This window comes from Hesperophylax consimilis, chromosome 4 (genome assembly GCF_061612785.1).
Source record: "Hesperophylax consimilis isolate HC1 chromosome 4, BYU_Hcon_1.0, whole genome shotgun sequence".
In the NCBI taxonomy this organism is placed as follows: domain Eukaryota; kingdom Metazoa; phylum Arthropoda; class Insecta; order Trichoptera; family Limnephilidae; genus Hesperophylax; species Hesperophylax consimilis.
The window spans coordinates 34,018,317-34,037,679 of record NC_142839.1 but is presented as its reverse complement, the minus strand read 5'-3'; the positions used below and the strand labels follow the sequence as shown (position 1 = coordinate 34,037,679).

Genomic DNA, 19,363 nt, shown 5'->3' with positions numbered 1-19,363 from the left:
AGCTGGTTTGTGGAATCTAGCCCATACTGTAAGACTGGACTAGAATGAAGATGGCTGCGACTGGCTAAAAATGATAATGTCTAACAATCTACTGGAAAGAAGACATTAAATCAATCTTACCTCAAAATGGAAAACAATAAATAGCAATATGCACATAAATATAATTTTATTATAAATACAAAATATAATGAACATTATATTAAACAACTAAACTATTTTGCTAAAAGCGTATGATTTCTTTTGTGATGTCTTTTCAAAGACGAAGAAGAAGCACTTTTAAAGTCACAAGCGGCGCACAGGTAGGGCTTCTCCCCCGTGTGGGTTCTTCGGTGTGTCTTCAGCTTGTAGCTTGTGTGGCACATGTATCCACACTCCTCACAGGAGAAACTCTTCATAGTCTGGTGACACTTCATGTGGTTTTTTAAATATCCCAAACTTATCGTCCGATACGTACACTGTTCACAAGCAAAAGGACGCTCCCCGGTATGAACCATCATCTTGTGGTTGTTCAGGGTCGCCAACTGAATAGCTCTGTATGGACACTGGTCACAAACGTATCTCTTATCTCCTGTATGCGTTCTTATGTGAGATATCAAAGTGCTTCGGCTTTTGGCTTTAAAGTCGCACTCGTCACAAGCGTATCTCTTTTGAGTTTGATGTTTATTCCTTTTGTGTGTTTTGAGACTAGAATTGGTGGTACAACGGTAATGGCATTGGTCACAAAGGAATGGTTTTTCTCCTGTGTGAGTTCTTTTATGTTCTTCTAAGTAAGTGGACTGAACGCAACGATATGAACACAAGTCACAAGAGTACGGTTTATCTCCAGTGTGTCTTCGGACATGTCTTTTCAAGTTTGAAGAGTTGGTGGATCTGTAATCACAGAGCGTGCAAGAATAAGGCTTTATGTTTCCGTGAACAAATTTGTGATTATGTAGTGATGACATCTGCACGCAACGGAAATCGCAAATATCGCAAGATAGAGGTTTTTCTCCGGTATGAGTGTGCATATGTTTAGTCATCTGAGATGGAAGCTTAGACTTGAACTCACAAAAATCGCAATAGCGTATTGTACTGGTTTTATTCCGCCTTACTACTATTCTTTCAGGTTTTAATTTCAGTTTCTTGCTGTTGCCTTTCGTGAGAAGATTCTTTTTCTTATGTTTCAATGATCTTTTTAACTTTTTCAAGTCTTCGTTATTAAGCAAATATTCATCATCTGTTTTGATCAGACATGAAACAATACTATCGGAATCTTCCACTTTTACTTTGGCTAAATCAAATTCATTTAACAACAATGAAGCGTCTTTTAATTCTACTTCTATCAAATTATCATTTTGAGGTTTGAGAGCAGCTCTTTTCTCTTTATGATTCGTATCATCATTATTGCTTCTGTAACTGAACTCAGAAAACGAAGAGTGATTGGATTCATCTTTCAACGTCGTGGAGAACTGCAGATTGAAAAAAACAATTTAAGCTTAACAGTTAAATACTGTAGATTAGTTATTCTAGGGTAATGGTTAAATTCATTTATGTTTGGAGCGGTATTTGATTTCTTATAAAAGACCATTCAAAAAGTAATGAACTGCTCAGGTTAGGGAGTTAAAAGGTTATCGCATACATATCAGCGCAGCATCGAATCAGCATCGCCTCAGCTCGACCCGTTCTGAATTCTTTGAATGAAACTCCATGCTTCAAAGCACACTAATCAGCGTCATAACTGCATCGCCTCGCCTCGGAACAAGCTAGTTAACAGCTTGCTGTTCGCTGTCAACTCCTAGTTGTCACACTTGTGTTGCGCTGTCGCCGCCCTTTAGTCCCGCCGTCACCGAGGGAATGGCGAGGTCGCTTTCCCCTCGGTGACGGTATGAGCCCAAAGAGCTGTCGCGCAGTCGTAACCGCTCCGTAGCCCAGCCATAGCTGCACTGAAACCTCGGTGTCGAGTTGCTCCCGTGATTTGCCTGCGTAACGTTGACATCTGGTTGACGGCGAGGTGATGCTGATCCGATGTTGAGCTGATACGTGTGCGTTAACCTTTATGCTTCAAAATATTAGGAATAGGAAATTGATCCCTCACAGGGATGATTAGAGATGACATAGTAATCCATAAAGTTATAGACAGGTATAAGGAGAAAAATGTATGGTAAATTAATAAATAAGTATGATAAATTAATAAATAAGTACGATAAATTAATAAATAAGTGTTTGCACTACGCAAACACATTGTTGGAAAGAGTTATTAGGTTAACCTTTCCCTTACTGTGCTAAAAAAATCCACGCGTTCCGGTGCTGTGTAGTCAATACACATCTCAAAATAAGCGATTTAATATTCATGGCTAATCGCTTATGTTTATTATATTTTATATCAAAAGTGAAAATAATTGTAATTTAATTGCTGAAAACATGAAAAAACCACTGGCAGGTGCTAAAAAAACGTGCAGGGAGTCCACATCTAACGACGGTTCGCGTCCGACTGGCTGGCGGCTGGCGGCTGGCACACACACAGCTGTGCGGTCGTAGGTATCGATGGTTTAAATCAAAATACAACTGCGGACACGTGGATTTTTCACGTTCCCGCGTAGCGAACTAAAGCGGTACATCAATAGTGTGTCATTTCCTCGCACACTCTTTGCGTAGCATTATCACACGGTTGATTGTATTTTGTTGTATTTGTTTTTGATTTTTAACTAAAATCTCTAATTTTTTATTGAATTTGAAAACTATGTAAGATATTATTTTTTAATTCAGTGCATAAATGTACAGCGGAGGAATACCTAAAATCTGAACCCAGAATTTATTATATTTATAGAATTATTAAAGTTATTAAAGCAATGTGTAGTAAATACACACCACAGATAAGGAAAGGTTAAGGAAATGCCGTACCATATCTTTCTGAAAACACGTCTTGTACTTTTGCAGTGTGTTTTGAGCCTCTTCACACTTCTTTTTGAATAGCGAGGCATTTTTAGCTTCAACTATACAAGCCCGGCAAATCATCTCCGATAAACCGTCATTTGGTTTTATCTAAAACAAAATTAAATTAATTAATGTACATAAATACAGAAAGAACATTCAAATTTACACACATTTATCAAACAAGTTGTGATATCTAATCTTAAGAAACTCCCTAATGGATCAGTATAAAATTATAAATGCCCACGTTCGGCAAATATATGCGTCGTGTTGCGCAATGTCTCGCTACATGGACTAACACACGGGTCTACAGATGTCAGTATATTGTTAGGCAGTAAACTGTCGGTATTTCAGATTCCTGTTTTATTACATACCATCGAATGAGTCAAGTGACGAAGAGGTTGTGGAATTTCGCATTTATTGATTATTTTTTTGTACATAGTTAACCCATTGGCATACTAATTTTTATTTGTGACATCTGTGCATACTAAAGAAGGATTATTACTGTGCAGTATTGCACCCCATATTTCCCCAAATTAAACTTTTTTATGCTTTTATACAGATTATAATTTTATTGTGAACTATCTAAGTATGTGGGAAAAGTATTAGTCACCCCAATGGGGCGGGCAATATGCCGATGCGAAAAAAGTGCAGCCGCCCAATCTTGGCGGCAGGTATGCCGATGGGTTGATAAATTCGTAAGAATATTTTAATAAATAGAAATGAATTAATAAAATTATTTATTAGATCTTGGCGATGACGCGATAATATCGTGTTTACTAGATTCCTAATGCTAATCACTAATTAGGAAGAATGTGTTCTGTATATTGGAGAGTTTCTCCAATGCATTTATAAATTAGAAATAATACTGTACAACATTAGGATCCCTCCTCGGGTTAAATTACCTCAATAGAACAGAAGTCCATAATGATCTCATTCACATTCATAGCATCATCTTCGTATCGCTGGAAAACGGATGACATTTGTGCATCTTTAGCCAAACATGTTCTGCAAACATCGTTTATTTTTCTTTCATTGAAAATGGCATCAACTTCGAATTCCATTATAAATATATCCAGTAGAAGTGGCGACAATGGAGATATATATCTTTCTTTCAGATTACTTTAAAGAAAGCAATAAATTATCCCTGGTACATTGGGGAATTTGCGCAAATTACTAGGACTTATAAATGCATTGACACAAAGTATGTAAAATTCAACGAGATTCATTTCCAGGACTAATATTTATCTGGAATTGAATTGTTTTCAAAAACGAACTATATTTTCCGGCAATGTAAACGCAAACCATACGCAAACTGACTTGCTGCTTGCAGCTGTCATGAGCTGTCAGTTGTCAAATTAATACAAACAAATGCAAACAAATAATAGTATAAAAATATTGTCTATGATGTTTATTGTTCATGGGACTCTATTGGACTTTTAGGCTAAGGACTCACGGAGCGATTTTTACCCGCGCCCGCCGCGGTTGCGGGCCCGCAGCCTCTGTAGAATGCAGATATTTATGTAAAAAATTAAAGCACATTACACGACGCGTTTTACGCCCGCGGCGTGTGCGATTGTTTGCGGGGCCCGCTGCACCCGCGGTCATCTTGTACCGGCGGCGCGGGCGCGGACCCGCGGCCGCGGCGGGTTGCCCCCGCGCGCTCAGCGATCGGTTGGCGGGCGAGTTAGTGGAACTCGACTCAGTCGAGTTCCGATCAGTCGACTCAGTCGAGTCGACTGATCGTTTCGTTTTGCAACCGCCCGTCTTGCGATAATCAACCGCCAAGATTGCGGGCGATAACCGCGACCGCGGCGGCTGCGTCACCGCAAAAAAGAGCGGTCTCGTGAGTTTTGAAAATAAAACTCCATTCCGCCACCGCAGCGGGCGCGGGTAAAAATCGCTCCGTGAGTCCTTAGCCTTAAAGCCCCTACTCAAAAATCGATTATCAGAAGTGATTGGTTTATTTATGTACAGAGATGTGTAAAATGGGTACCCAAAACCATTTGAAATGCAAAATGGAAATGGGTCAAAACTTTTCCATTTGAAAATGCAAAATGCAAAATGGTTTTTAGAAAAGCATTTCAAATGCAAAATGCAAAATACCAATTTTCAAAATGCATTGAAAATGCAAAATGGTTTCTCAGGTCGAACAATTAAAATAATTATAAAATTTTTAAACAATTTTGTCTTTTAACAATGGACATCAATCTAGAACATATTACATGATGGTAAATCCAAAAACACCACGACTACAGATTATGAAACCACAAAAAATTATTTTTTGATTAAATTATTTCATTATTTTTTGTAATGGTATCACTCAATTGCCAGGGCTCCTACCAGGGAGCAACTTGACAAATGTAAATTATCTCTCATAGCGAGGTTGAGGACCGACTGATATTTGGGGCTTATGAAAAAAGATGAGTGGAGAAAGTAGGAAGAATGTTGCAAAAAGCATTTAAAATGGAAAATGCATTAAGAAAAACATTTAAAATGCAAAATGGTTTTTAAAAAAGCATTTAAAATGCAAAATGGAAAATACCCATTTTGCATTTCCATTTGAAATGGATTTATTTGAAATAAAGCACATCTCTGTACTCGACGCATATAAAATGCAAAATTCCTATAACAAAAACTACCTTTTCACAGAGTTAATACTCATATGTCACACCTAAAATATTCAACGCACTAAATAATGACATGAAAAGATCAAGATCAATTACTCGATTTAAAATCGATGTCCAAAAATGGATATCAAAAAAGGGGCGAAATTTCTTTATATACCACCACTAAAAGTTTTCTTGTTTTAATTACAATAATATTAGCAGAAAGATTTATTATTTTTTGCATTAATTATTAAAAATGGTTTGACACCGCTGATACGTTTCATGTACTTTAGGATCGCTTCAGTATTTGGAACAATATTATGAAAATATTTTTTTCACTCTAGTTGTATTAGCCGGAGTTCAAACAAGAATCTATACTTAAAATCCTGAAGAATAATGTATCCACATATGTCACAGTAACTCGCACATACTTATCAACAGTTTACAATATTTTTACATATGTAATTAATTTTAATAACTACTTATGTATATATATATTTTTTTTCATCTTTAAATTCTTTACTTTTTACCGTATCTTTTCTCCGTGTTTTTCTCCCTTGCACCCCCTGGATCAAATCCCCCCCCCCCATGTAAATACTATAGCTACAACCTTTTGTACGTATAGAACATATACAAGAAAAAAGTAAAATGGATGTTGTAAAAATTCAGCTAGAATTTCAGACCATCGAATAATATAAATACTTACGTTGTTAATACAGGAGTCTTCTACAATAAGCACCTATAAAAAGACACATTTTATAAATAAACTTTATTGTATTTTAATTTTTATAAGATTGCTTTGCTACAGATAAGGGTGTGATTTTTTTTATGATGTCTCTTCAAAGAAGAAGGAGAAGAGGTTTTAAAGTCACATGCGGCGCACAGGTAGGGCTTCTCCCCCGTGTGGGTTCTCTGGTGCGTCTTCAACTTATAGCTCGTGTGACACATGTAGCCACACTCCTCGCACGAAAAATTCTTCACTGTCTGGTGGCACTGCATATGGACCTTCAGATGGCCAGAACTGATTCCCCGGTAAGGACATTGTTCACAAGCAAAAGGCCGCTCCCCGGTGTGAACCATCATCTTGTGGTTGTTCAGAGTCGCCAACTGAATAGCTCTGTACGGACACTGATCACATACGTATCTTCTATCTCCCGTGTGAATTCTTATGTGAGATATCAAAGTGCTTCGGCTTTTGGCTTTAAAGTCGCACTCGTCGCAAGCGTATCTCTTTTGGGTCTGATGTTTGTTTCTTTTATGTATTTTGAGACAAGAGTTGGTCGTACAACGGTAGTGGCATTGGTCACATAGGAATGGTTTTTCTCCCGTGTGAGTTCTTTTATGTTCTTCCAAGTAAGAAGACCGTACACAACGGTACGAACACAAGTCGCAAGAATACGGTTTGTCTCCAGTATGTTTTAGCATATGTCTTTTTAAGTTTGAAGAGTTGGTGGATCTGTAATCGCACAGGGTGCAAGGGTATGGCTTTTCGTTGCCGTGTACGAAACTATGATTATACAAGGATGATTTCTGAATGCAACGGAAATCACAAAGATCGCAAGACAGAGGTTTTTCTCCAGTGTGAGTGTGCATGTGTTTAGTCATCTGAGATGGAAGTTTAGACTTGAAGTCACAGAAATCACAATAGCGCATTGTACTACTTTTATTCCGTCTGATAATTTTCTTGTCAGATTTCAAACCCAATTGCTTGCTATTATTTCTCTTGGAAGATTGATTATCTTGTTTATGTGTAATTTTTCTTTTTAAAATCTTTAAGCCCGCTTTCTGAATTAGATTATCTTGATCATCTTTACATGAATCTTCTACTTTAATCCTACCAATATTAAAATCATGTAACAATAAGGAAGGATTTGTGAAAACAGTTTCTATTGAATTTGTTTTTCTATGCTTACTTGTGATTCTTTTTTCATAAAAACTTTTATTTTCTTCGCTACTTTTGTAACCATGTTCAGAAAAAGAAGAGTTATTGGATTCTTCCTTTACTACCATCGAGATCTGTAAATATAAATAACAAAAATTAAAATAAGAACTACAGAGTTAATGGCATGTATAAAATGCTACCCTCACATTTCTTCTCTAATAATAATTTCCTAGTAAGCAAATTTTAAATTATTGTATTATTATCCAATAATATCGTAAAATATTCTACATAGAAAAAAGTCCTAAAAAAACTGTTGTATTAGAAGTAATTATGGTATCTCAGGGAAAAAAACAGCAAATTAGTCGAAAAAAAAACCTGATAAAACAGATGTCTGAGGCAACAGAAATAATGCAAGATAAACTATTGAACGAATTCAACTATAAAAAGATGATAAAAATGATAACACTATCATGGCATTATTATATATAGTATATCTGAACAGCCCGGGCAGACAAAACTGACAGACTTATTGTCATTGAATATTGTTAAAACTACAAACCTCATCCTTCTGAACACACATCTTGTGGTTTTTCAATGTTCTGTTGGCATCTTCACATTTCTTTTTAAATGACAAAGCATTTTTGGCTTCAATGATACACGGCCGGCATATCAGCTCCGTTAAACCGTCATTCGGTTTTATCTAAGTAAAATAATACCAGCACAATATGAATAACAAAAATGCACAAACTATATGAGTTCAGTTTCGTACATAAAATTTTTTGATAATCATTATTTATCAATTTTACAGTCAGTAAAATTGATAAATTTTATAATAAAAACTACTATACAAAATTAATTATACTAGGTAATTACCTGTATGGAACAAAAGTCCATAATAATATCGTTTACAGTTAACAAATCATTTTCAAATCGCTGGAAAATCGAAGACATTTGAGCATCTTTACCCAAACATGTTCTGCAAACATCGTTCACTTTTCTTTCGTCGGAAATTGCAACCTCAAACTCCATTGTAATGAAGAGTTCCCTTCGAAGTGAACCAAATAAAAAAGATTCTTTTTAGGTAAGTTAGAAAATCAAATACAAAAATCCTTGCAAATTAATGGCACCGTTTCGTAGTGAGTTGGAGCAGTGGCAGAAGTGTTCTCAATTTGTATAGGATTACTACATCCAATAAATTCAGACCCAATACTTCAGTGGTTTAAAATATCTCGAAATCTGACCCAATTGTGAATACAATGCAGAAAAAATATAGTTATTATGATTTTACGAATAACTGTCATCTGTCACTGGTGTTACTGACAGATAGTTGATTTATGTTACGGACTGTCAGACATAAAAAAAAACCACTCACGATATACCACTCCTGTCAGACAAATGGAATAACAACAAAAAATGTCTCTGGCGTAAATAAACAACTCAGTCAACTCAGTCTCTGGTCTCTGGTCTATGGTATCTGGTACGAAGACTCGTCAGAATATGAATGGTTTATTCGTAAATAAACCAATATGTTTCAAGATGGTTTCAGGCAACCAATGGGTTTATTTATGATCACAGAATTCAAAGTAGTTTCAGCAAGTAGGTGTTAAAACATCTTATTATCCGTATCAGATTTTAGATGGCTGACATCAAAGTATTACTTTTTTTGTAATTATTTATTTTGGCTTTCACCATTAAGGGTGACTTTGGCCATACACAATTTATATTTTTTTCTTACAAAAAAATACACCAATAGACAGAATATTAATAATCAGATGATTATACAAATTTAACATAACATAACGTAACATAAACATAATATACTAAACATAAACGGTACAGAGCTGTTAACAGTGGGTATTCACAACATTTTAAAAATAGAAATCTGTGTACAATAATAGTGGGCGGTTTTAGTAATTCAACAAACAAATTAGTAGCATTTTTTTTAAATAGAACTATAAAATAGACAAACTTAATTAACAAATACAGCAGATGGGAGTATATATATATATACAGATGATTGATTATACAACATAAAGATATATAAACATAAAACAAGCACAACATAGTTAACAAAAAAATACAGAGCTAGTAATAATAGGTAATTACAAAATTATAAATATAGGAACCTGTGTACCATAATATTAGATTGTATTACTTTTTTAGCATCGAACAATGAATGCTTTTATCACCTAGTAGCTTTATTGTCGTCGATTTCTCCAATTCGGGTTATGAATTCGGGTAATAACTTCTGTTATATGAACATTATACATATATTATTATGAACCTAACAATAAATATTATTTTTGACATCGCCGTTTTGTCTTTGGATGTCATGCAGATTGGTTTATTTATGGCAGATTCATAAATGTGTTGATTTTGTTCTAACAGAGGTCAGATTTTTTATAATTAGTTCGTTCTATAATCCAATAGGCCAATAGGCATTGTACCTGTATTATGGAAAGATCGAGTTGTGATTTGTGAAATTTTTGTATTTTAAAAATCAAATATCATGCACGTGTGATTTATTGATATCGTTTCCATTGCAGAGATGTAAACAAACCAACTGGTTTTATCATTGTGTAATCGCTGGGGGCACCCAAACCTTGGCAATCTCAAGTTCACGGCGTTATTTAACTTGTTTAGGATCTTTGTTTGAACCAAGTTTGTACCGGGAAACATCCAGGACGCTCAAGGTGAAGTACGAATTGATTATTGCGAATGTTATTAATTTTTCCTGTGAATTCTCCACCTTAAGTAGGCTCTGTTATTCAGTTTGAGTAACATTAACATTAATTACTTGAAAATGCTTTAAGCTATCTTATCCTATCACAATGTTGCTTCAAACCACTTTTTTTATCAAGTTCAATAACCTCAATTAGATGGATTAATCTGTGGTATTCCGTGAACACTACATACATTATTCAAAAGTAGTTGAAACAATTTTTTTATACATGTTCATGTGTACCTCACTGGCAGGGTTATTTATCACATCTTAAACGTAAGTCCCAAGTTAATCAATTTCATTTGGCCTTGTAATATCATTCAAATAACATTATATTCTATGAGTGTGGTTTTTAAATAACAAATCAACTTTTTCATACTTAATGCAAGCCGATAACCTATTTAAATAATTTACTCTAAAAAAACTGTGTACAGTGATTTGCAACATTTCCTCAAATCTTATTAAATTTTCTTCTTATCAGCAAAAGTTCTTTGCACGGTTTCAGTAACTCACTGAAAAGCCAAACAGTTTAAAAATAACTTGTGTCTTTCCTTTGTTCTGTTGAATGGAACTAATTGCTTATTGTGTTGTCTTTTACTTTTCAGATGGATACAATGTGTATGCCTCCCAATTGCCGCCAGTTTACACTTTATGATAGAGTCAGCAAACTTTTAGAATCCTTTGAATGGAGTGATTGCAGTTTTTTGGTTGGCAACCAAATAATCCGGGCGCACAAACTCATCCTGGCTATCAGCAGCCCGGTCTTCAAGGTGATGCTGTATGGTCCCATGGCTGAAGCCACTGAAATATTGATTTCCGATATCGAACCTGATGTCTTTCAATTATTGCTGGATTTTATATACAAAGATAAAGTTGAAATCAACACATTAGAAAATGCCTGTGGCCTTCTATATGCCGCCAAGAAATACATGTTTCCTTATCTAGTGGAAATTTGTCTCAAGTATATTGAAGATACTACCAGTATCAATAATGTACTCTCCATTCTCAACTTCTCTGACTGGATTCAAGAGGATAATTTGATTTCTCACTGCCTAACTCTCATATGCAAACATGCTCATATTGTTCTCGCCAAAGACTTCGACCACATATCTGAATCTTGTCTTCGAAAAATATTACAGCAACCATCCATTAATTTGTCAGAAAAGGAATTGATAAACGTGGCAATGCAGTGGGCCCATACAGAGTGTATGGAGAGGGGACTGATTCCCTCGGATGAGAGCAAACGCCAGCTCCTGATCAAGTGCAAAATCCTCTCCAACATCAGGTTCCTGGCCTTGCCCCCTGAAGACTTCAATTGGTTGATCAGCTTGAACTTGCTTGCGGAAGAAGAACTACTTGCCATGAAGCCCATCATGTCGGGAGATTATAAAACCAAAGAAGAGGTTGAAACATACCTAAAGACCGACGCGGGAAAAGTTCTGCAGGCTTCGTTTGAAAGCAAAGATAATTTTATTTTCAGCTTGTCAACTTCTCCGCGCAGTCCCCTCAAACTAGATTGGTCCTACTGCTGCCGCCCCGTCATCAGGACGGCCAATCCGCTTCGAATCAATGATATATCTCAAAGCATCAAAGTCCGGGTTAAATGCCAGAAAACTGTATTTATCAACAGTTTCTCTGTGCCCTCCCGACAATCTCTAGATTGCAATGAATCTCTTTTTTCATACCCGGAACATATCATTGTTTCCCTATTTAACAATGTCAACCGGACTGAGAACGTTTCATTTGAGTATGAACAAAATGTTAATTACAATGGAACCATGTCTATCGATCTGCCCAAACCTTTCATAATGAACGAGGAAGAGTGGTACACCATCTCCTTCTTGTGGCCGGGAAAGAAATCTCACACCTACCGATACCCCCTGTGCTACCGGCCCACTACCACCTTCACGTCGGTGTACGAGGCCATCTTTACATTTGACGATAATTCCGAAAATCTTTTGCCAAGCGGAAGCTTTGTCGAAGGCCTCAAATTTTGTATCTAAATGTCATAACTAATACAACTTGACCTTTACTTCTCTGTATTGAATGCATGTGTTTTACATATAAGATATACATATTAAATTTTAAAAGGTTGCCATATTGTACACTTATCTGGAAAGATTTTAATATTTTTCCATTTCTATAAAATGTTATTTTGAACTTTTGTTGTCCTATTGCCAAACATGATGCTCTCTACATTTTGTAAAAACAATTTAAATAGATCAATCAAACTGTAATTTTCCACTTTTCTTGAAGTGGTACATTTTCTAGATTTCACATTATCATCAAGGTCTAGTTTTTCTGCCAGCTTTACAAGTAGCATTGTGCAATATCTATACATAATCGTAAAATAGTTGGAATAACTGTGTCAAGTAAATGTGTTTTTTGCAGTGGGCTGAAATAATTATTGTTTCCTATCATCAAATCGCTGCAACCATTTTTGTTTGGATAACATTTTATATTAATTTTGTGCCATTCAATGTTTCCGTGTAAACCTTTTGCCAATGGTTAAAAAAACTTTAACGCTTTTGTGAATTATGTTATTAAGAATATTTTATTTTATTTTATTTGAAATGGTACAAAATAAACAAACTTTTATTTTAATCATCTTAAAACTAATAATTGTTTACAATAAATCAACAAAAAATGGTATGAAATAGATGTATGTACTATATATGTTTAGTGAATAAATATGTATGCTGAAAAGATGATTTCTTTCATATTGTGATAATTGCGTAAATGTTAAATCGTATGAGGTGTAAAGCATATCACAGGCATTAGAAAATATATGAAAATCTTGTACCTACAATTATGATTCTTAATATTGTATCAATCATAGAATAAAGAATAACACAAGGAGTGCCTTGTGGGCGTGTTTCGTGATCCAAATATAAGCCCTATTTGGGGCTATATTTCAACGCAAAACTATGTTTTACCATGAATACGAAATTCAAACAGAATGGCGATGTACAATTTCAGGCAAGTGTAAGAGAGACAGACCACATGCTAAATGTTCTAGATGCAAAAGATACTAAGTCAGTGGCACATTTGTTTCCATTCAAATTTATATGGAAGGCACTTCTAGTTTTCTTTATTCTATGGTATCAATCCACGTTTTCTTAAAGCACTATTTTTGCTATCTCCAATCAATAAAAATATTGCATGTCCCTATCAAAGACTTATCTAGCTTACTCTTTGTCTATATTTGATGATTTATTTTTTGCAACTACTCGGCAATGTAGAATGCAAATTCATCAGTATTCTATTCAAATGTATATTGATAAGCAAATCTTTCTGTACCACTTTTTGTTGGTCATAAATATAATTTATGTCTTCTAGAAGTGTAAACCATTTCGGTATTTAGATTTTTTAGGAAATTTTGAAATTGCTTGTCATATGATGTAACAGAATATTATTTTGTACTTGATATTAAAAAGCATGTGAAACCAGCTTCTTGAATATTAAATGTTATTACAAATAATACCTTAGCAATGTATTTAGAGATAAAATAATATTATGTGTACAATTCGAAATGAGTGATATTTTTAGTAAGTTTAGTATTTGGCTCTCATTTTAGTGGTTAATAATTCTTCTCTTTGGTTCTTTTACAACTAGCTTTTTGCTCTGTATGTCACTGTATACAGGGTAGCTTTTATTTGATGCAAAATATGTTGAAGAATATTAAGATAAGACACATTTAACCATGAGATGGTAAAAATGAACAAAAATTATTCCAATAATGCTTCCAAGCTAAACTGGAGTATTTCAATTAGCGATGAGTCATTCATGAACTAGCCGTACAATTGAGCTAGCTCATTTTGATGAGCCGTATTCTTACGACCGCCGGTAAACTGTACCATGGCCCAATTGAACCGTTACTCTTTTTTATCAAGAGATATTTTAGAAAAATAGCGTCTTTAAAATTATCCAAGTATTAATTGTTATTACATAATCAGAGACGTGAACAGCATTTGGCCATCCGACATCTGGTCTTGGACATAAATATGTACCTACACCTACTTACTACCTAGTATCTTATCCGGTACCAAGAGTCGTATGATCATTCATATGAAGCATATGCTTACGCTAGGAGGCGGGAGTCGTATTGAGTGAGCACAGTATTCTCATTGCTCATACTCTCTGAGCTCACTGCTCCCCTTCAATTGAGTCGACTCTTTGAGCCGTATGAAAATATTGAGCTGGTAACGTGGCTCCCGCTCTTAATAAAATGAGTCATGACCCATTGCTAATTTCAGTGAATGTGGGGTTAAGTTAGCAGGGCTTTCCGCGGTTCCCGATTATTCAATTCTTTCAGTATTCTACATCAAGTGCCAGTTTCCCCATACATTAACACATTGACAGACACTTGGCGGCAAAAAGAGGTTCGTGATACAACACATGCTGTATTTTGTATAAGAGAAACAAAATACTGTGTTTTGTAAAATCTAACAATCTACCAAGTCATTGAAAATCAGTAATAAACTACCCATCGTCTTTGGTTATGACGGGCTACACTCTACTACAATACAAGACTTGAGTTCCCTGTCCGCCATGTCACATCGCTTCCCTGACTAAAAGACGTTTACGTATATACAGAGTGTCGAATCACATCTCAAAAATTACGTCAATATGCGTATTAATAATGTTGTACAAGCTAATACATACTTTGACTTGCAGAAAGACTTATCAAAATGATTTAAAAGAAGCTATTTGTAGCAAACTTAAAAAAGGCTGGACAAGGGTAAATGGATTATGGGAAGAGTGGCAAATTAAATTTTCGTATTTGGCACTCTCGTTTTTAAATTAATATGTATATGAAAGTAAATCAATCTTAAATGTATAAACTCTCAAATACACATGGCATGAATTCTGTGATAAGATTGGATGTATTCACTGAACACTTAAATTGACCCTTCATCTCATCATCGCTTTGTGAACCTTCTATCAATAAATTGAACAGCGGTGGATTGAATTCTCACTAAACATTTTTTCATATTTTTTGTAGTGAAATAAATTAACTCTTACTAACCGAATCATATCTTTTGGTTGTGTGAATAATCGATGTTAACTAAATGTTACTTTAAATAATGTGACGTGTCTTGTAACATACAATATTAAGTGTGCATCAAACTTTTTTCAAATCTATCGCTGTTGCATTTTTTTTATTTACCAAATTAATAATAAATATTTGTTTTGCTTTGATCTGAGTTCCGAATCTTTCTTCCGAGTATTTATTGTTGTTTTATACAATGTATGTTTATTTTACTAAACTTTTAACAATTATTCTAATAGGTAGGTAGTTGAATTTTGTATTATGTATTTCTACCAAAGTTTATAAGTGTTAATTAACTATTTATTGTTTGTTAGATTTGTTTCAAATTTATAATAAATTAGTTTTTATCCAAATATTTCAGTGTTGTGCTTTCTATTTCTTCCTACCTAACATATTATTATTTGGAGGAAATGAAATCTTTTGGCTAAGTCAGCTGATAACGAGGAAAACAATAATAGAGTTACTTGGTTTTATAGTTCAAGATTGCAAATTGATAGAAACCTCACCAACAGCCTTGCCCCATGGTCAACAACATAAATATGCCAATTGCCAATAGAAATAGGTAGGTACTTATTTCAAAGGTCAGTTTACCTACAGTTTTTTGTCTATCGTTGTTCAATGTGAAATTAAAGGTAATAAACGATAAGGAAAACTTAATTTTCTTCTGTTAACAATTATTTTAGTAGATAGAAATTGATACCCCTGTTATCGTCTTAAGGCGAAGCTTAATGCTAAATCACTATTTTGATCAATCTTTATAGCGAATTGGTGTACATTATGAATACCAAAAAATATGCTTTAGATAAATTGAAGGATTTCCTATCGTTTCGCTTGAGTAGAATACAAATAAAAAAAATATAAATGTAAACTACCGAAAAAAATATTTTTTCAATAGAAATGTATGAAAGCGTAAAGGAAACAACTTAAAAAAAAACATTATTATAGCTGAGATCATCTGTGACAGTTTCACTAGATTAACTTTTTTTATTTCTTATAAAATTATTTACAAAATAAATAAAAACCAGTTTTGTGTTTGAAATCGAATGTTACTATACTCCATTTGTCAAGCGATTTTAATGCCTATTACCTACAATATAAGGTATACTAAGAGTATACACATTTTTGGGTTGTAGCTTCTTCTTAAGGGTAACCGTGATGTATGTTACAAATGGATTAAATCACCGGTACAATATTGTATTTGTATACCTTTCTTGAAAGAATTGAGTTTTTATTCTGACAAAACTATTTATTCATTTTACGTATATACAGCTCAAACAAATAATGGGTCTTAATGTTTTAAAGCATAACTTGCAAAAGGTATATTTTCATAAAGTAATTAAATTTACGCCATCTATGAATCTGTAGATTATAACTTACGTTACGCTTACCCTTAAATAGCAACACCAAGATGGCTCATAGGAAAATGAAAGTAAGTGATACGCAGAGATGTGCTTTATTTCAAATAAATCCATTTCAAATGGAAATGCAAAATGCAAAATGGGTATTTTGCATTTTGCATTTTAAATGCTTTTCTAAAAACCATTTTGCATTTTGCATTTTAAATGCTTTTCTCAGTGCATTTTCCATTTTAAATGCTTTTTTGCAACATTCTTCCTACTATCTCCACTCATCTTTTTTTCATAAGCGCCAAATATCAGTCGGTCCTCAACCTCGCTATGAGAGATAATTTACATTTGTCAATTGAGTGATACCATTACAAAAAATACTGATTCAAATACTGAACATGGCCATGACGCTGTAATATTAAATGTTAGGTAGCAGTTTCTATGTTTTTACGTTGGCAACATTAGTCCCGCGCAAATTTTTTGTGGTTTCATAATCTGTAGTCGTGGTGTTTTTAGATTTACCATCATGTAATATGTTTTTTCTACATTGATGTCCATTATTAACCCTCCGTCGGGCGCAGCCGGCCTCAGAGGCCAACAAAAGACATTTTTTCCCTCTCCAATTCTCAAAGGCGGCCCCCCGCCCTTCCCCCATTTTACTCGCCTAACTTTAGGAACCTTACACGTCGCCCGTCTTCAGTCAGTCGTCGGTCTTTACGCAGCTCACTTACACCTTACACTCAGCTTCACAGGCCGCCTGCGCCCGATTGCCTCACAATTTTGAAGGTGACTTTTTTCAGGATATTTTTATTTGCAGTTGTTCATTATACTCAATTATGCCTGTTCTGTATGAAGTTTATCAGTATCTTGAGAAATAAGTTCTGTATTGGACCCTGGCCTTTCAGGCAGAGTGCGCCCGATTGAATTATAATTTCAGTTTTAGGCATTTTATATACATATGTTTCTGCCGAAATGGCTAGAAAAGATGATCTCTCTCAACGCAATGATGCTGATGATATGGTGACGTTTCTTCTCGATGATGATGCTTCTGAAGATCCAGCTTTGGTTGAAGATTTAGACGATGAGAGCGACATCGGACAACTAGCTCGGCGAAGTCTGAATACAAGTGGAATGCCGATTCAGTTGCAAACTCGCTTCCAATAAAACACATCCCCTACAACACCTCAAAAAAGGCGAAAGTGTGGAATATGCGTGTTTGAATCAGGATTTAGGAGGATGACGAATTACGAATGTTTAGGTTTTCATCAACCGATCTGTTTACTCCACGTAAACGCGCTGTGCCAAACTTGTTTTTCGGCTGCTGATTTGGGAACCTCATCGTCCATATCTGGCTACGGCTGCAGTCAGTAGAGACTACCACCTACCTTACCTTTAAATTTTTATTACTTTAAAACTTTTATTACTTTTATGGATCTCGGTTTGACCAATTATTTTGAACACTGTTTTTGGAAAATTGTTTATTTTAGTTTATGCTTGGTAATGTTTAATAAACTGGTTATTTTGTGTTATATTTGGTTTAATTCCTTTCTATAGATCCTAGTAAAGACTATGTGACAAGTATTTTGTATTAGAATTAATATAGTGGAAGGTGGGGACTAAAAATATATTGGTGGCCTCTCAGGCCGGGTGCGCTCGATTTCGGTTCGCCCATAGGTGTGCCTGACGGAGGGTTAAATGACAAAATTGTTTAAAAATTCTATAATTATTTTAATTGTTTGACCTGAGAAACCATTTTGCATTTTCAATGCATTTTGAAAATGGGTATTTTGCATTTTGCATTTGAAATGCTTTTCTAAAAACCATTTTGCATTTTGCATTTTCAAATGGAAAAATTTTGACCCATTTCCATTTTGCATTTCAAATGGTTTTGGGTACCCATTTTGCACATCTCTGGTGATACGTGGGTACTATACATAATAATTTATATCCAACACAGTGGTCAGCTTTGTTTCCGTAGGAAACTTTAGGACGCCAAACTTTGTCAGTGACAAAGTATGCCGAGCGCTGCGGTAGACACAAGAAACCCTCCTCAGGGATGGGCATAAGGTGCTTATTCACAAGCAGAACTGATGAAGTGTATCAATGAAAGGCAATTTCTTAAATAGGACAAATAACCTCTATTTCCATTATAAGTGGTTTTCTTACAGAAAAGGTATTTATAAAAACTTACCCCCATCACCCAGAGTAAAGGAACCCCGTGCATTGCCTAGGGGCCCCGACATGTTTAATCCGGCCCTGGCAGGGCCGTATTGTCCATTAGGCAGAGTAAGCCACTGCCTTGGGGCCACGCATCCTAGAGGCTTTCCCCTTTACCCTAGAGCAGTGTTTCCCACGGTGGGGCATACGCCCCACCGGTAGGGCATAGCGCCTCACAGGTGGGGCACCAAACTTCAGAGATGAGACACGTAGGCATTCCACATATAAAGGGGAATACTCATCGGTAATATAAAAAAATTTTAGCACCATAAGCGATTTACTCATTAAAAAACGAAATCGATCGGATATAACTAATAGAGTCAATATATGCGTGTGTTTGTAGTAAATTTCAATTGTAACTTGTGTTTTATTATTGTTTTAATTTTTATTGTATTCTACTTAATTAAATGTTCAATTTGTGTTTTGTAATAATTTCAGTTATAATATATATGAATAGATTTTATTTAATTTCATTAGGCGTTCATATGTTTACAAACATATTATAATATGATTTGAAAATTTACCCGCTGTTTAATTAAAAAAGACTACGTTGGGGCATGGCATAAAGAAGGCTGGGAAACACTGCCCTAGAGGTTCCTAGCCTATGGTATGCTATGGTAGATA

General features: G+C 35.0%; 3 protein-coding genes across 4 annotated transcripts; 1 reads left to right on the top strand and 2 right to left on the bottom strand.

The window, feature by feature from the left end:
- Nucleotides 1-212: 212 nt before the first annotated feature.
- LOC149424612 (uncharacterized) lies at nucleotides 213-4,247 on the bottom strand. The gene is made up of 3 exons (XM_089631076.1): nucleotides 3,816-4,247; nucleotides 2,881-3,021; nucleotides 213-1,448 (listed from the first exon to the last, which is right to left on the bottom strand). The coding sequence occupies exons 1-3, from the start codon at nucleotides 3,972-3,974 to the stop codon at nucleotides 213-215; spliced, it is 1,536 nt and encodes a 511-aa protein (XP_089487202.1). The 5' UTR covers nucleotides 3,975-4,247.
- Nucleotides 4,248-6,297: 2,050 nt separating this feature from the next.
- Nucleotides 6,298-8,784, bottom strand: LOC149424611 (uncharacterized). Of its 2 annotated transcripts, XM_089631444.1 has the most exons (4): nucleotides 8,275-8,784; nucleotides 7,961-8,101; nucleotides 7,433-7,535; nucleotides 7,335-7,353 (listed from the first exon to the last, which is right to left on the bottom strand). In XM_089631444.1, exons 1-4 carry the CDS (start codon nucleotides 8,428-8,430, stop codon nucleotides 7,343-7,345), a joined length of 411 nt encoding a protein of 136 aa, XP_089487570.1. In that variant the 5' UTR covers nucleotides 8,431-8,784; the 3' UTR covers nucleotides 7,335-7,342. The 2 variants fall into 2 exon arrangements, with proteins under 2 accessions (XP_089487569.1, XP_089487570.1); XM_089631443.1 differs by having other exon boundaries at nucleotides 6,298-7,535.
- Nucleotides 8,785-9,740: 956 nt separating this feature from the next.
- LOC149424610 (BTB/POZ domain-containing protein 6-like) lies at nucleotides 9,741-15,562 on the top strand. The gene is made up of 3 exons (XM_089631442.1): nucleotides 9,741-9,791; nucleotides 9,948-10,094; nucleotides 10,729-15,562. The coding sequence occupies exon 3, from the start codon at nucleotides 10,729-10,731 to the stop codon at nucleotides 12,124-12,126; it is 1,398 nt and encodes a 465-aa protein (XP_089487568.1). The 5' UTR covers nucleotides 9,741-9,791; nucleotides 9,948-10,094; the 3' UTR covers nucleotides 12,127-15,562.
- The last annotated feature ends 3,801 nt before the right edge of the window (nucleotides 15,563-19,363 follow it).

Bases quoted from the DNA above. Each gene is read 5' to 3' on its own strand.
- LOC149424610 (XM_089631442.1), top strand. From the start codon at position 10,729: ATGGATACAATGTGTATGCCTCCCAATTGCCGCCAGTTTACACTTTAT.
- LOC149424612 (XM_089631076.1), bottom strand. From the start codon at position 3,974: ATGGAATTCGAAGTTGATGCCATTTTCAATGAAAGAAAAATAAACGAT. The intron at 3,022-3,815 runs GTAATTTAACCC...ATTTTGTTTTAG, and splicing joins TGGACTTCTGTTCTATTGAG to ATAAAACCAAATGACGGTTT. The intron at 1,449-2,880 runs GTACGGCATTTC...TTCAATCTGCAG, and splicing joins CGTGTTTTCAGAAAGATATG to TTCTCCACGACGTTGAAAGA.
- LOC149424611 (XM_089631443.1), bottom strand. From the start codon at position 8,430: ATGGAGTTTGAGGTTGCAATTTCCGACGAAAGAAAAGTGAACGATGTT. The intron at 8,102-8,274 runs GTAATTACCTAG...TATTTTACTTAG, and splicing joins TGGACTTTTGTTCCATACAG to ATAAAACCGAATGACGGTTT. The intron at 7,536-7,960 runs GTTTGTAGTTTT...TTATATTTACAG, and splicing joins TGTGTGTTCAGAAGGATGAG to ATCTCGATGGTAGTAAAGGA.